The sequence below is a fragment of the Manis pentadactyla genome, chromosome 5 (assembly GCF_030020395.1).
Source record: "Manis pentadactyla isolate mManPen7 chromosome 5, mManPen7.hap1, whole genome shotgun sequence".
Lineage (NCBI taxonomy): Eukaryota > Metazoa > Chordata > Mammalia > Pholidota > Manidae > Manis > Manis pentadactyla.
Window position 1 is genome coordinate 69,017,068 of NC_080023.1, and position 15,035 is coordinate 69,032,102.

Below are 15,035 nucleotides of genomic sequence, written 5' to 3' on the forward strand. Positions count from 1 at the left end.
TTTATTTAATAATCATGATGGACAGTCCAGATTACCAAGCACTTGAAGGAAATTGATGACATAAAAGAAAAGCAACAAGAACACACAGAATAAATACTGACAGAAGCAGGTAACACAGGGAACAGAAAAGAACTTTAAAAAATTCTAATTAGTACCCACAGAAAATTCTAGAGGGTATTATATTCACAATATAAGAGTAGACTATTATAAACAAAGAGCAGTAAAAGAAGAGGGTTCTTGGATATTAATAAGAAAAATGTTAAATTCATTAAAACAATTAATTAGAAGAACTGGATGAATGAGATAGTTAAAAACTGATTCTGTTACATAGAAAGTGAAGTTGAAGAAATCACACAGCTCATATAGATTGAAAAAATATGTAAGAAAAGCTGATATGAAAGCTCAGTCTAAAATGCTTCAACCCTGTCTAACTGAAGTTACAAAGGCAGAGAACAGAGATAATGAAAGAAAAGAAATAGTAAAAGAAATTTTGAAAAAAATTACTCTAAGTTGAAGAAAAGCATGAAACTTTAGATTGAAAGCTTATATTCAAGTGATAAACCCTATGAATTAAAAGTAGCTAAACTGGGATAGTTGGGATTATAGATTTGGATTTCCCAGGTTCAAACTTGGCTTTGAAACTGATTTGTTGGGTGTGAAGTTGGTTAAGCTATTTAATTGTTCAGCACCTCAGTTTTTCCTTTAATAAAATGTGGATAATAAAATATGACCTCCCTCACAGAGATGTCATGAGTTTCTATTAAAACAATGTGTTCAAAGCTGTTCTGACATGGGGGATGGAGAGTAATAGCTGCAATCATTATTATACGCTGTAATGGAATTTTAAAATTAAAAAGTCCAGAAGCTTCTGCAGAGGAAAACAAACCTATGCAAACACAAAAATGAACACTGGCCTGTAGCAGTCATGGAACAATACTACAAAGTCCCCAAAGGAAAAAAAAATTGAATCTGTGATTCTTTTCCTAGCAAGGTGTTAAAGTGTGAGGCTAAAATAAAGACATCTTTAGCCTATGCAAAGACTCAAAAATTTTTGCCCCCAATGTGGCATTTAAAAAATAACTATTCAAGGATGGCAAAATACAAAATAAACCAGAGAAGGAAGATGAGGGATACAAGAGGCAGTAGTAAACATAAAAGCAAGTATAATTGACAGGTAAGTTTAAGCAATTATTGACTATGAGATGAAAAGAAATAAAAAATCTGGAACTAAAATTCTAGGTGAGGCCTACGTGAGGCAGCGCAGGAGAACCCACATATGCTAAGACTCTTGCTATGTTCTGGAGAGGATATAGTTATTACCTCTAAAATGATAGAAAAATATGTTTAGTTTCAACTGTTAAGATTTTAAGCGTAAAATTGAAATAAGAGAAATAGGACATATGACTTCCTTTTTTCCCTTCCCATTGTCTGAAAAATGGAAAACTTAATCAGTGACAGGTTGAAAACAAAAGAATGGTAAAGGATATTCTTAGCAAAAAATCATGTTGTTCTAGTATTCAAAGTAGAATCACTAAATGAGAAAAACAAGGACTTATTATATCAATAAAAGGCATAATTCAGCAATATTTGTAGCAAACCTTTGTATACCCAAACAGTTTTGAAATACAAAACAAAAACTTCTAGAAATCCAAAAAAGAAAAGTTGACAACTCCATAATTACAGTGGGAGACTAGCACCTCTCTGAAATTGAAAAATCGAGAAATCATAAATAGTAAGAAAATAGAGGAGCTGATAACACAGTAACTGTGATATTGAGATACATAAAACTGCATATTTTTTATGTATGCAGATTTTTTAACAAAACTGCAGATTTTTTAACATTCACTGATTTATAAAAATTGACCATTTATTTGAAAAAGTGTCACAAATTTTGAAGTCACAAATTATAAAGAAGATAAATAAATTACAGAGCCTATAGCTTTGGTAACAACTGAAAAAGTAATCAAGGTTCTACTTGAAAAAAAGATACAGGACTCAAAAGTCTTTATGGATGAGTTCTCTAAGGTTCCAAGGTTTCAACCCTATGTTAAATAAACTCATTCAGATCATACAACTGGTGGAAAGCGTAGCAACTGTTTCTACACAACTAGGATAATAAACTCTGACACCAAAGTCACATAGAGAGAATACAAAAGAAAGTAGCAATTCTTATGCCAGAAAATCTACTAGCATTGTTTTTCATTAAAATATTAAAGGTAACAAACCAATCAACTCAGCAAATGCTGAAAGAACATTTGATAAATTTTCACCTACCACTGAGAAACAATAAAACAATAAAACTGCTGGCAAGTTAGGAGTTGAAAAGTTTTGAGCCTGGTCAATGTTTATTTATATCTTACCTTCGTGCTGGTAGGTTAACACCTGCTGCTAGGGTGGATGTGCAGGTGAAAAGGCAGAGAACTCCCGTGGAATAGGCTTCCTCCAGGAGCTTCCTTTCATCACTTGTTAAACCACTATGGTGATAAGCAACTCCAAATGGGACAGTGTGCTTTAAAATAGGACACAGATTGCCACTGCTGATATTCTTCAAATTCTTAATCAACTCAAGTTTTTCTTCCTCCCTGTGTTTCAGATAGTCCCTAGGAAAAAGGTCAGTTAGAAATATGAACCCTCCATCTTATAGTGACAACGTTCCTATCATTTAAATTTTAGTAGAGATATATAAACATTCATTTATTTAAAAAGTATTACTTTTATTGATAATAAGTACATAAAATGTTCTTAGGATTCTGATTTTGATTTCATTAACTATTAGGCAGTCTCTCTTAACCTTTTTGTGAATCATAGAACCCTGTGAAAATCTGATTAAAGCTAAGGAAAAAAGAAAAATATTCACATTAACACAACACCTGGCATATAATTCCAGAGGGTTCATAGGCCGAAGCTCATTCCTGTACTTCGTATGAATCCATGAATGCCAGGTTTAGACTTCTGCTTTAGAAGTTACAATAATTTTTCTCACTAGAACATATACCTTTATTTAAGATGATTTGCTCTATTTTAAATCATAAATTTTCTTCTCTAAAGATGGATACATATATGTTTTTAAATTGTATGTATCATATGTTAACACTAGCATTTTAGAAGACTCAGTAATAGCTTACAATACCTCTGCATCTAGAAATACCTATTATTTTAAATTCCTTTTAGAAAAGAAAGACTAAGTACAACTAAATTACTATAAAAAAACAACTTCTGAAAACTGATAACAAATATGGTCTAAGATAAAATACACATGGCCCTGTGTTTAGTATGCTTCATTGATAGAACAGAGCTCTGGCTGACGTTAACTGCAGAAGGCTAGTGGTTTCATAAGAAGTTGAGAAATGGGAGGCAAGGAGACAAAGAAGAACAATGAAGAATTGGGAAGAAAGTGGTCAAGAGTCATCAGCATAAGAATTAGAAGTAACACTGAGTAGGGGCAGCAGACTTGTTATTCTTTCCAGCCAATGTGCAATGTCCTGAAAGGGATGGATACTATGAACCCATCCATGCAAAGTCTTGAATGGGGTGAGAATATGGATAATCTCCATATAATTTTAGAGAAGAGCGACATTATTTATAATTGACCAGATAAAACATGGTTACGTGGAGAAGGTTTTGTGGGAGAAACTAAGATCTGAGCTGGATCTTGAAGAACAGTATAGAGAGGTGGTGATGAAGGGGTTGGGAAGTGCATTCCTGAGAGGGTAAAACATGATCAGTGAAAGCATGATGTGGAAAGTTCAATGCATAAATAAAGAAGAGAAGTAATTTGGTTTGGATAACTGCAGGGTGAATGAAGAGTAGAAGTGAGGATGGAAAAGTAAGTTGAGTCAGATGTTAGCCTGCATTCTAGGCTAAGAAGCACTGTGATACCATTTTTAGATAAAGTGACATAACCAGAGCTTTGGCAGCTGTCAGCAAATAGTGTTTAAAAGCCATTCTTGACTTAGAAGTCAAGAGTAGTAACAGCTGTAAAAAAAAGATAATTTTCCTTGAAACTGAGACAATCACTTGGGAAAAATCTCCAGTCCCTGCACTTAAACAGACACACACAGTCTAGTGATCCCACTGCTCCTGCTTCCCGTGAATTATTATAAGAAGGCAAATAATTAGATACTAGCTGGTACCCCAGGACTCTCAAGAAATCATGTGTTAAAGACCCTACTGAGATCAGAATCCATTTAGCCCTAGATTTTGCTTTGTCTACATGTAAATTACAGAATAACATTGAAGAGTATGTTCTTAATATGACTCAACAGTTTAGTCAACAGCTACAAAAACAAGGGGCTAAACTACACTCAGCATTCAGCTTATGAAAGCAGCAAGCAATGTGGAAAATTATTTTAGAGGAAATTTTCCTTCAGAAAGAAAGTGTTAAGTCCTATCTCTTTAAGCAAGTATCAAGTATCCTTTACAATTCATTAACTAAGGGTTCTGGAGAACCAAATTTTTAAGGGCTTCAATATTAACCATCAACATTTATGACCCAAATAAACTATTGTCATCACAAAGCAAAATAAGTCAAGGGTATAACTAATAAACCTTAAGTCTCCCAGTCAAATGTTATTTTCTCAATGTCCACATCACTCAGCCAGTGCTATATTACCTCAAATTATTTTAAGAAAAGGAATGATTTACTGAGAATGCCTCAATGATAATTTAGTTTCCTTAGGTTTTCATAATCAACATCATCTAATTAGTAAGCATTCTCTTACATGTAGCCTTAGAATTTTTTTCTATTTCACATAGGTGAATTTCACAAACTTTTTGCAAGATCCAGACCTTTAAAATCTAGTGCAACAACTAAATATAATGTTGTGCAGGAAGTAATTAGAGTTTGTTGAACAAACAGAATATACAACCTGTAATTCACGATAAAAATAACAGAACAGAATACTTTGAAAAGATTAACATACTTGCTTAAAAATTTGCATATCATTTCTGCAACGTTTTCACAGTTCTTCTTAGTGGGACAAAAAACTAAGCAGGAATAACTGGGAATAACTTCTGTCACCAATGCTACCAAATGATCGGGATCCATCTTTTTCAGAGTGTCAGAATACTGCACAAGATGTAGGAACAAGGTAGTTAGCAACTATGAAAACCTGTCATTTTACCAGTGTGCTTTGAAGGTTGGTAAACCATCTGTAATTTTGAACTTCTCACTTAATAAACCTGATCATCTAAAACATGAACTCTATATTAAACATTAAAATGTTAAATCCCACTTTTCTCTTAGGTTATTAGGATTTTGTTAGGTGTATTTAATTTTAAATTAAAGAAGTGAAAGTAGTCAATGTTATTAATAACTCCGCTGCATGCCCCTCTCCACCAATGCAGAACAAAAAAGCCCAGAGAGGAACACAGATTGATCCTAAAAACAGTCAAAGGCCTGCATAAATAAGATATACCTTTTGCTATTACTAATAGTTTTCAAAACCATAGATTCAATCATACTAGAACATATTTTCAGAAATAAAAAATATATTTATCAAGCAGACACAAGGAACTCAAAGAACATGGAGAAAGTGTAGTTATTTAAAATCTCACTTTCTTTGACTTTTGTTGAAAACTAATAAGATACAGATTTAGAATAATATACCTTTTAGAATTCTAAAACTGTTGTAAAATCCCTTTCTCCCATTTCTAATATCCTTCATAGAACACTAATATAGTGGGCATTACCATTTTCATATACCAACATCGGAACCACATAGTCCATATAAATGTTTCTTGTTTTCCTGTTGCTGCTGAATAAATACACATTTAAGGGCGAGGTCTTCACATTTGCTTGCTTCATGGGGCCCCAAGGAAAAAAGAAGTATCTAACAAGTTTTATTAGGTAGTTAGATCTAAACAACTTGGTAAGTATATATTTCCTCAGAATTTAGTAGCCGTTTGAATAAATAATAAACATTATTGAATGAAATATTTGTATTTTGTTCTTAAATAACCACAACAGTCCCCTAATGGGATACGCATACAATGGGGTGCTGCACAGTTTTCAAATTTTAGAATCAGTTTGGACATAGCTACTCTCATTTCCTGTCCCACATTGACTTTCACATGGCATTTGTTTATAGTAACTGCAAAAAAAACCACCAACTTCACAAAGATATGATGTCATAGAGAGGAATGCAGTATGGCTCATGTTGACACTGGAAACTACCTTGAGTAGTAGTCGTTGAATGGTGTCTGACAGAGGTCAAACATCAGCTGTTTCTCTCAAATATCTAAACCAACCCAAGGTACCCCTGTGAAACTTCTGTGGTGCCCTGGGGCACTTGGGCACAAAGACTGTGAACTTAACATTCAAGGGTTATCAATATTACCTTAAAATTGAGCAGCCGTGAAAAAGTCATGCCATTCTCAGCTTTGCTGTCAACTTCATATATTGAACTGTTTATTTTCAGATATTCTTTTAATTCAACCTTGTATTAAAAGGACATTTGCAATTAATACTATATATATTCCCCCTTCCAGAGTTTTAAATTTTGTGATATTGTAAAGACATTTATATAAAAATTTTAGCTTTTCTAAGGTATATAAAATATGCTTCTACTTAAGTTTTTTCTCTATCATTTCTTTGTCTCTTTTTCCCTTATATCAAAACACAGATTAACATCCTTGAAGAGATACTTCTGAATTGAACAGTCACATATCTAAAAGGAAACCAGACACTTCTGTATTTGTCACAAGAAGAATGTACATGAGAAAAGTGTTCACACTCTATCTTTCACTAAGGAGTTATTTGTGTTATTCTTCAAGATACAAAATTTTGTTTTATTAGCCATCAGTTTTAATTCTAGTCCATCACCTTAACCACTCGGCCACCACCATCTGTTTTAATTCTAAACCACCATACTACTTTTAAGTATTTGTAGAAAAAAAATTTGTAAGTAAAGCTCATTTAAAAAAAAAGAATAGCATTTAATTTGACAAGGTTAGAAAATATCTCTTGAAAATTCTCATATTTTGTACAAATGTAAAAATATCAAATTTCAAATTAAAATTTGAAGATTCTCAAAAATTATTTTCTGAAAACTTATTCAAAGAACATGCATACAAGTATTGCAGACAGAGTATTATGTTAAAAGATTCTTCCAAGTAACTAAGAATTACATTTATTTACTTTCTTCATGCCTTTGGGAATACTATTATGGGGGGTTAAATTTAAATCTATGTCAAATCTTAACTTATTAAAAAAGCATTAAACTACCAAAGCATATATATTTGAAAATACTTCAACATTTAAGATAAATGTTGTAAGTTTCAAGATAAATTTAAGATAACTGCTTAAGTTACATAACTCAAAACAGAAATCATTAAATTTTGACCAAATGAAAAAATTTACCTTGCAGAATAGGAAATAGAAAAATAGAATGGGTCTGGAAAATTTCATTCAATCAATATTCATTGAAGGTCCATGTTCCAAGTGCTACAGATACAGTAGTGACCATGCCAAGATTCCTGACCCCACACAGTTAACATTTTCTATGCACAAACTCTTATTAGAATTAGCACTAGCATAAAAGCATAGTGGAGTTATGTTGCTTCCATAGAATTTTTTAACATAGTATGTTTGCTACTTTTCTTTCTAAGTAAGATGATATGTAACAAATCAGTACAGTGCAAACCTTCGGTACATACTGGTCTAAATTGACTGGTATAATATTCTGCTTGAAGGAACTCTTGTAGATCTTCAATATTGTTCAATGTTGCACTCATACCAATAATTTGAGTTGTTTCTAAAACAAAATACAAAGTATTGAGGAAAATATGTTAGTTAATATATCATAATAGTAATTTCAGCAAGCCTTTTGTATTCTGAACTCTTTCTGAGTGATTTGAGAAGGAGAAGGAGGGAGGATGTAAGACAAATAGAAACACATTACCAGAGTGCTAATCTGGCAATCAAAGACTGAAACCTTCAGGTATTCTGAAAATTACTAGTTAGAGTTTCATAAAATTTCAAACTTGGAGAGAAGTAGGATCTTCCTTAAAATTTCTGAACAGCAATAATGAGTATAAATATGCTTGTTGCTGATTACCTGGACCACTGTATAAAGAATCACAGTATGTTCTGTAGGTAGAGGTATAGGCAGATGTACAGTGCAGGATCCAGGGTTGACTAGTTCTCAAAACTCTTGCCACATGAAGAGTCCTTATGGGGTCTTGCTACTATCAGGTTGTTAACTTCTTTTCCAATAAAAGGTGGAGTAAAATTCATGAAGCTGCATGACTTCTTGGGCAGTACAAAATGGTTGCTTCCCATTGACTTAGTTATTGAATCAAAACCCAAAGAAACCTTCTTAGCAAATACTTATTTCTGCTGTCTTTTGCCTTGAAATTATCAAGATGTTATCTGAGAGAGGAATATGTGTGGTCTCTTCCTACTCCATAAGGGTGGACTTTGAAACTGAAGAGGTGAGCATGCACCCAAATGAAGAAAGGCTGTGCGAAGAAACGTGGCATTTATGTAGAAACAAAGGGAAGCTATTAAAGGATTGCAAAGAGTAAAATGCACTAATTGGATTTGCATTTGGGAAAGATCATTCTAACTGCACTGAAGAAGAGCGATTTGGGCGGGGAGAGGGCAGTGATCAAGACTGCAGGCAAAGAACTTTGTGATTTCTGTGGTGATCTAGGTAAGACAGGACGAGGTATTGAACTGAGTATTTAGCAGTAAAGAGGGACAGGAGGAAGAGAATTTAATAGTGCATCTATGAAGTAAACCAGACAGGATCTGGTTGTTGACAGATGTGCAAGAGTGAAGACTATGAGATTCTGGCTTGGCTGGCTGGCAAATGGTGGCACGGAATTCAGATTCGGACGTGGTGAATCTGAGCTATTCACAGGATATTCAAGTAGGAGTGTCCAGTTGGCAGAAAAAATTACTCAGAAGAGAGGTGTAAGCTGGAAATACAAATTGGGAGCCATCAGCACACAGAACGCACTTGATGTCATGAGTATGTATGCGAATCAGCAGAAACTGTATGAAGTAAGAAACAAAAGAAGAGTCTAAGATGAGTTTTTGGTAACACAAATGTACATAATAAACATGCTTAGAAAGGTATCACAAAGGAGAAGAAAAACTAAAAAGATTCCTTTCATTCAAATATCTATGAAGTGTAAGCACTGGTGATAGAAAGACAAATAAGTATACAGCACAGCAAACACACGTCCATTATGTGCAGGTGCTGTGCTAGATGCTTCAAAGATTACCTCATGCCATCTTCACAGCAGTCCAGGGAGGAAAGTTCTACTATTCTCATCCATTTTTGATGCATGAAGAAACAGAGGCAAAGTTTCTATAACTTGCCCAAGGTCACATACAGAGTTAAACGTGAGCTAGGATTTGAATCCAGAATCTGTCCTCAAACATGCTGTGCTCTCTCTCAATGTTAACACATCATCCCTCTTACAGACAGATAGGAGATAAACCAAGAGAGAATGGAGTTTTAGCACCCAAACTAAAAACAGAATGATAATCAAATGCTGAAGAAAAATTAAGATAAAGACAGTGTACACTGGATTTGACAAGTAGGTGATCACCCTCCCCTCTTTCTCTGCTTTCTATTTTTCCATAGAACTTGTCACCATCTGACATACCATGTTTTCCTGTTTATCTACATATTATCTATTCACTTTCATTAAAATCCAGGTCTGAGGAAAGCAAGGACTCATTTAATCACTGTTATATCCATAGTGCTTAACACAGTGTCTGGCATACAGCAGGTACTCCATAAATATTTCTTGAAAAAATGATTAGAAAGTGCTACAACCTACCTAAATACCATTGCTATCAAAATTTTAAAAACAGTTCTTAAGTTTCTACTTTCATAATTAATAATTTTTCCATATAAGCTATTGCAATGACTTAACTAATATTGCACCAGCATATTAATATATAGCAGAGAAGACATTTAGAACAAATATTTCATGTACATTTAAAGGCTATCTGATGCTGCAAAATAGCTCCTTAAAGTGTCTCCTTACATATCCTGCCCGATGGGTATGGTGACGACGGATGGTGGTGGAGGCAGCACTCTTGGAGCGCTAATGCTAGGCCCTGCTCAGTGCTTCGCCTGTGTTAGCTCCCACAGTCCTCACAATAATCCCACCAGGTTGGTACCCATAATAACCCTCATTTTACAGATGAAGAAACAGAAAGCTTGAGTCACATGCCTAAGCACACATAACTAGTAACTATAGGATAACGATGTTGATAGGGGATGTCCTCAAATGTTCATTTCATTTATCTTTACAATTCTACTCATTTATTCATTCTTCCAATGAAAATTCATAAGCTTATTTTAGAAATAAAGAACTAAGGCAGAAAACTTACATACTATACTCTAAGTTACATAATCTAGTTAGTGATATAATTAATTCTTTTATAGGTCTCTTGATTATAAATCAATTAGTGACCACATTTGAAGAAATACTCACTGCTAGTGTAGAGAATTTTTGCTAGGGTCATTTCCAGTACAGCCCCACGGCTTCCTTCACCAATCATGTGCAGCTATGAGATTTAAAAAAAAAAAGAGAGAAAAGTACATCCACTTATAAGGCCTGTATAGAACATGCATATATTTTTTGTTTGAAATGAGTAAGTAATTTCGCTTTGTAACTCTTAAGCATTTTGGATATGGCAACTGGAGTACATACGCATTATTTCACTGGTATTTTAAGTTAGTGAGGTATGGAGGCAGCATCACGACACATCTGGAATTCATAAGTACCATCATAAAATTGAACATACATACAATCATCCTTTAAGAAACATTTGACACAAAAGCAAATTTGAGATTACTATACATAAAATACCATCTGTATTGTCTCTGTATTGAAATAAATTATTTACTCTCATAGGAGTACTAAGCAGAGCTACATAATAAATGTTAGTATAATAAAAATGCTGATAAATTATAAAAGTAGTAACTAACCTCATCTACCACAACCAGACCCAGACTGCTAATCCTTTCAGTTTCAATCAAGGAGTTCACCAGACTATGTCCTTTTTCAATAGTGGCAATATAAAGTGATTTCTTTTCCCTTCTTTTAATTGGAGGAAATTTTCCTTTGCTTCCAGCATATTCTTCAACAAAGAAACCCAGTTCTACACCAAAACTTGACAAACCTGAAATCTAAAATATTAGTTAAAATAAACTGAGGACTAGAATTACTAAATTCTCACAGGAATTAAAAAAAATCAAAAAGTGTTTAATACTAATCAGAAACAAGGTCACAGATACACACACACACACACACACATCTCTAACAAATGTCATGATGTGTTGTTTACAAAATTAATGCAACTTTTAAACTACATAATAAATGTGAAAATAAATTTCAATGGTTTCCTCTGATGTAAAAAAAGATTGGAATAAGTAATTTGTTTTGATAAAATAATTAGTTCGTTTGAAAAATCAGGCTAAATGTGAATAGAACATTTAAAAATAGTTTAATCCACCAGTTCAGAAAAAAATAAAACTTTCTTCAAATGTAATTGGCATTTAAAAGGATTTTTATTGAGTATTCCATACTGCTTTTGCACATACTAAAAATAATTCATTAATAGATTCCTCTTCTCAGTCAATAAAGTTATGATTTATGATAGTTTTTATATCTTAAAGTAAAAATACTAGCAAATACCACCTTTTAAAAAAAAAATCACACCTTTTCTTGGACAATTGCCACATATGGTAGGATCAGTAAGACATCTTTCTGCCGGCAAAGCAATTCTTGTAGCATTAAAATCTCAGCCACGAGGGTTTTTCCACCACTTGTTGGCAAGGAATATATTAAATTTTTTCTTTCTTGCACAGAATTCAATGTTAAGCAAGTATGTTGCCATTCTGCAGAATTAGAAAAGAAGCATTATTTCCCCCTATTGTAATCTCAATCTCAAGGAAGTTTCCTAAGAAGTAAAAATCAAAGTCTACCCTGTATAGTAGTCTTCTCATGACAAACATAATTATACATCAATATTAAATGTCAAAAATCCTCAGTGTGTGATGTGCACAGCTGATGAGTCCAATCCAGGCTTGGTCAGCTGGGTAGGAACTATAGCCCACCCGTGGAGCAGCTACAGACGTAAGTCTCCAATTCCAGAAGGGCAGGCGGTGGCCTGCTGGACAAAAGGTGTCATCTGGGACATTAGAGGAGCTAAAGGACAGCACAAGGATCTGTGTGAATTCCAAGGCTTTCCTCTTATGTTCTGTAAGATTATGGAAGCTTTCCTTCCCCACTCACCCAAACACTATCTTACAGAGAAATAGGGATAGACAGAAAAAAAATCTATGAAGCTTTGCATAAACCAAGGAAGACTACTCAACTTTCTCTCTCATGGGGAGCTGAACTTTGAATGGCCTGAGTACCATTTAAAATTTTAAGACTCTTTAAAACATAGATGAGGATTATTAACTGGCATATCTAGGGTTTATACAACTTAGCAAGGTGGAATTCATGAAAAGGATCACATCAGATCTAAAACATGATATAAAAACTAGTAAAACTACTCTGTAGAATAATTTGATAATGTGGATCCTCAAAAGTCTTCAAAATGTGCATTAGTATTTTATCACTAGAAAAACAGGCAAAAGGTGTATTTCACAGCAGGAAGAAATGCAAATGGCTAATGAATACATGAAAAAATGCCAGCTGTTTCCTAATGGGTTGGCAAATAAATAACAAGTAACTAACAAGAAAAAAAAGCCAAACACAGGTAAAAACCAGAGCTGATAAGAATGGGAACAAATAGGCATTCTTGTATATGGCTGATGAGAGCAAAAACTGCTACAATCTTTTTTGGAAAGCAATCCACTGGTATGAAAAATAAAACTGCATATTGTCTTTGATCTACCAGAATTACTTTTAGGACTCTGCAACTGTAGAAATAAAAGCAAAAGCACATAAAGATTATGTGAAGATATTCTTCATAGCATTGTTTATATGTAATGAGCCATCAAGGGGTAAAAGTTGCATGAATTCTTATACAATCTTATGATTTAATTTTTTGCAGCTTGAAAATGGGGGGTAGACTGAAATATATATGCTCAGGAGACAGTTAAGTAAAAATAAAAGACATCATAAATGTGTTGGATAGTATGAACCCAATTAGGTACAGATATTAGAAAAGAATATATGCATAGAAAAGGTGGCCTTGAATATATAACATTTGTTTTTAAACAACTTAAATAAAAAACGACTAATAGGATATATTACTAAGTTATTAAAAATAGTCACATCTGATGATAGCCAAGGGCTTTAATTTATTATGCCTTTTTGGTGACTCCCAAATATTTGCAGGTAACTATTTTCTTTAAAAATATTTTAAAAATACTTAAATTTAGTATTTAATACCTAAAAATAAAAAATACTCCATACTGGTATTATCCATTAGTTACCAAACTGCAGATGTTTGTGTGAAAATACAACTTGACCATGCCCACATTTTATCCAATTTAGATTTTTAAAGTACAAAAAAACCAAAATAACAAATATTTAGGCACATCATTTATCTTCAGATACTAAAAGAAGTTACATTAACTTAGTTCTGAACATTTATACAAAATACATTAAGCATGTAATTCTATGATACAAAGGCAAAAGTAACAGTCTAAGAGGGAAGGTCTCTAGCTTAGCGGTTCTCAAACTTTAGGCACATCAAAATCTCCTAAAGGGCTTGTGAAAGCAGATAGCCAAGTTCTAGATCTAGGGCGGAGGCTGAGAACACGCATTTCAACAAGTTACCAGGTGACGGTGATGCTGAGGCTGAGGTCCAGGAACTGCAGTTTGAGAAAGACTGCTTTCACTCAATGAAAAGTAGCATACATATTTATCTTTTAAATTGGTCATGTCAATAAGCCAGATTTACAAGTAAGAGATTTAAAAAGTTGTCACTTACTGAAATTCTTCTTTAGAAGTAGCCAATGTAATTACTGACAGTCATTACTCTAATTTGGCATGCCCTGACACAGAACAAAACTTGCAAAAACAATTATTATTGTCATCCCTTTTTAATACATGAGGAACTAGGGCTCTGAGTGCAAAACCTGTGTTTGAGTGACAGGGCCAGCATTCACAACTAGGCTGACAATCCCCAGCAGTTGAGAACCTACCCAGCAGGCACAGTGTTAGTTAGGTAAGAAAAAGATGACTTAAGAGTCCAGTCCTCAGAGTACCCACTCTGGCAGAAGATGAACACTAAACAAAGAACAAGGTGCTAGGAGGAAAGCAGAGGGAAGTTAACATCTACTTCAACGGCAATACACACCTTTAGCTATTAAACTGTGAACCTCACAATTTAGAATTTATTAGACTCTTGTAGAGTCTTATATTAGACTTTGTTTCCTGCAGTCCTACTTCTCCAACCTGATTGTCTATTCCCTGAGATGAGGACCCATGTTTTCATGTGGTTCAGAAGATACTAACAGAAAAGTTTCAAAAATATTTATGAAGTGATTGGCTGATAGGTTGATCTTTTAGGATGGCAGCAACTAAAATGACACATATTTGAAATAAATGCAAGGACCTGGGATTTTTAAAAAACATTACAAGATACATTGCTATTAATACTATCTCTCTGCACTTTAAACTTCATCTGTCTTTAAAGATATTTAGTTTTAATGAATAAGTCAATAATCACTAATATTAACTTCTTTCACTCAAGACATATGAGAGGCTAGAGGAATTTCAGCAACTAAGTTTTGGTAGAGAAGACAGAGCCAGTCAAGGAAACACCAGCTAAGGAAACAAGGGAGTGGATAGACTGTCAAAGAAACAGGAGTGGAATGTCAAGTCAAGAAAGGGTCTGGTAGATTGTGTCAGGTAAGCTACTGAGAAGTCAGGGAAGGTAAAAATTAAAAGTACCATAGGGTTTAGACACCCTACTCATTGCACCTTAAGTGAGAGTACAGAATCCAAAGTTGGAGTGGGCTGGGAATTACTCAAGGTGAGGAAATGGAGGCAGCAGGATAAAAGGTTTGAGAAGTACGCCATGAACAGCAGGGAAGGAGGCTTGG

General features: G+C 34.0%; 1 protein-coding gene across 13 annotated transcripts in view; it reads right to left on the reverse strand.

Annotated features, from left to right (window-relative positions):
* Window positions 1-15,035, reverse strand: part of HELQ (helicase, POLQ like) — a 45,934-nt gene that overhangs the window by 28,675 nt on the left and 2,224 nt on the right. For 10 of the 13 annotated variants that reach the window (XR_005028984.2, XR_005028987.2, XR_005028986.2 and 7 more), the window contains exons 3-9: window positions 11,689-11,867; window positions 10,956-11,156; window positions 10,459-10,531; window positions 7,657-7,754; window positions 6,339-6,437; window positions 4,923-5,068; window positions 2,361-2,600 (exon numbers count right to left, since the gene is read on the reverse strand). Coding sequence is in view for 8 of the 13 variants with exons in the window: in XM_036906359.2 (XP_036762254.2) it covers window positions 2,361-2,600; window positions 4,923-5,068; window positions 6,339-6,437; window positions 7,657-7,754; window positions 10,459-10,531; window positions 10,956-11,156; window positions 11,689-11,867 (1,036 nt within the window). In the remaining 5 variants the exon portion in view is untranslated. Of the gene's footprint in view, window positions 1-2,360; window positions 2,601-4,922; window positions 5,069-6,338; window positions 6,438-7,643; window positions 7,755-10,458; window positions 10,532-10,955; window positions 11,157-11,688; window positions 11,868-15,035 lie in introns of those variants that run through there. The other 3 variants (XM_036906361.2, XM_036906362.2, XM_036906363.2) reach the window with 2 other exon arrangements.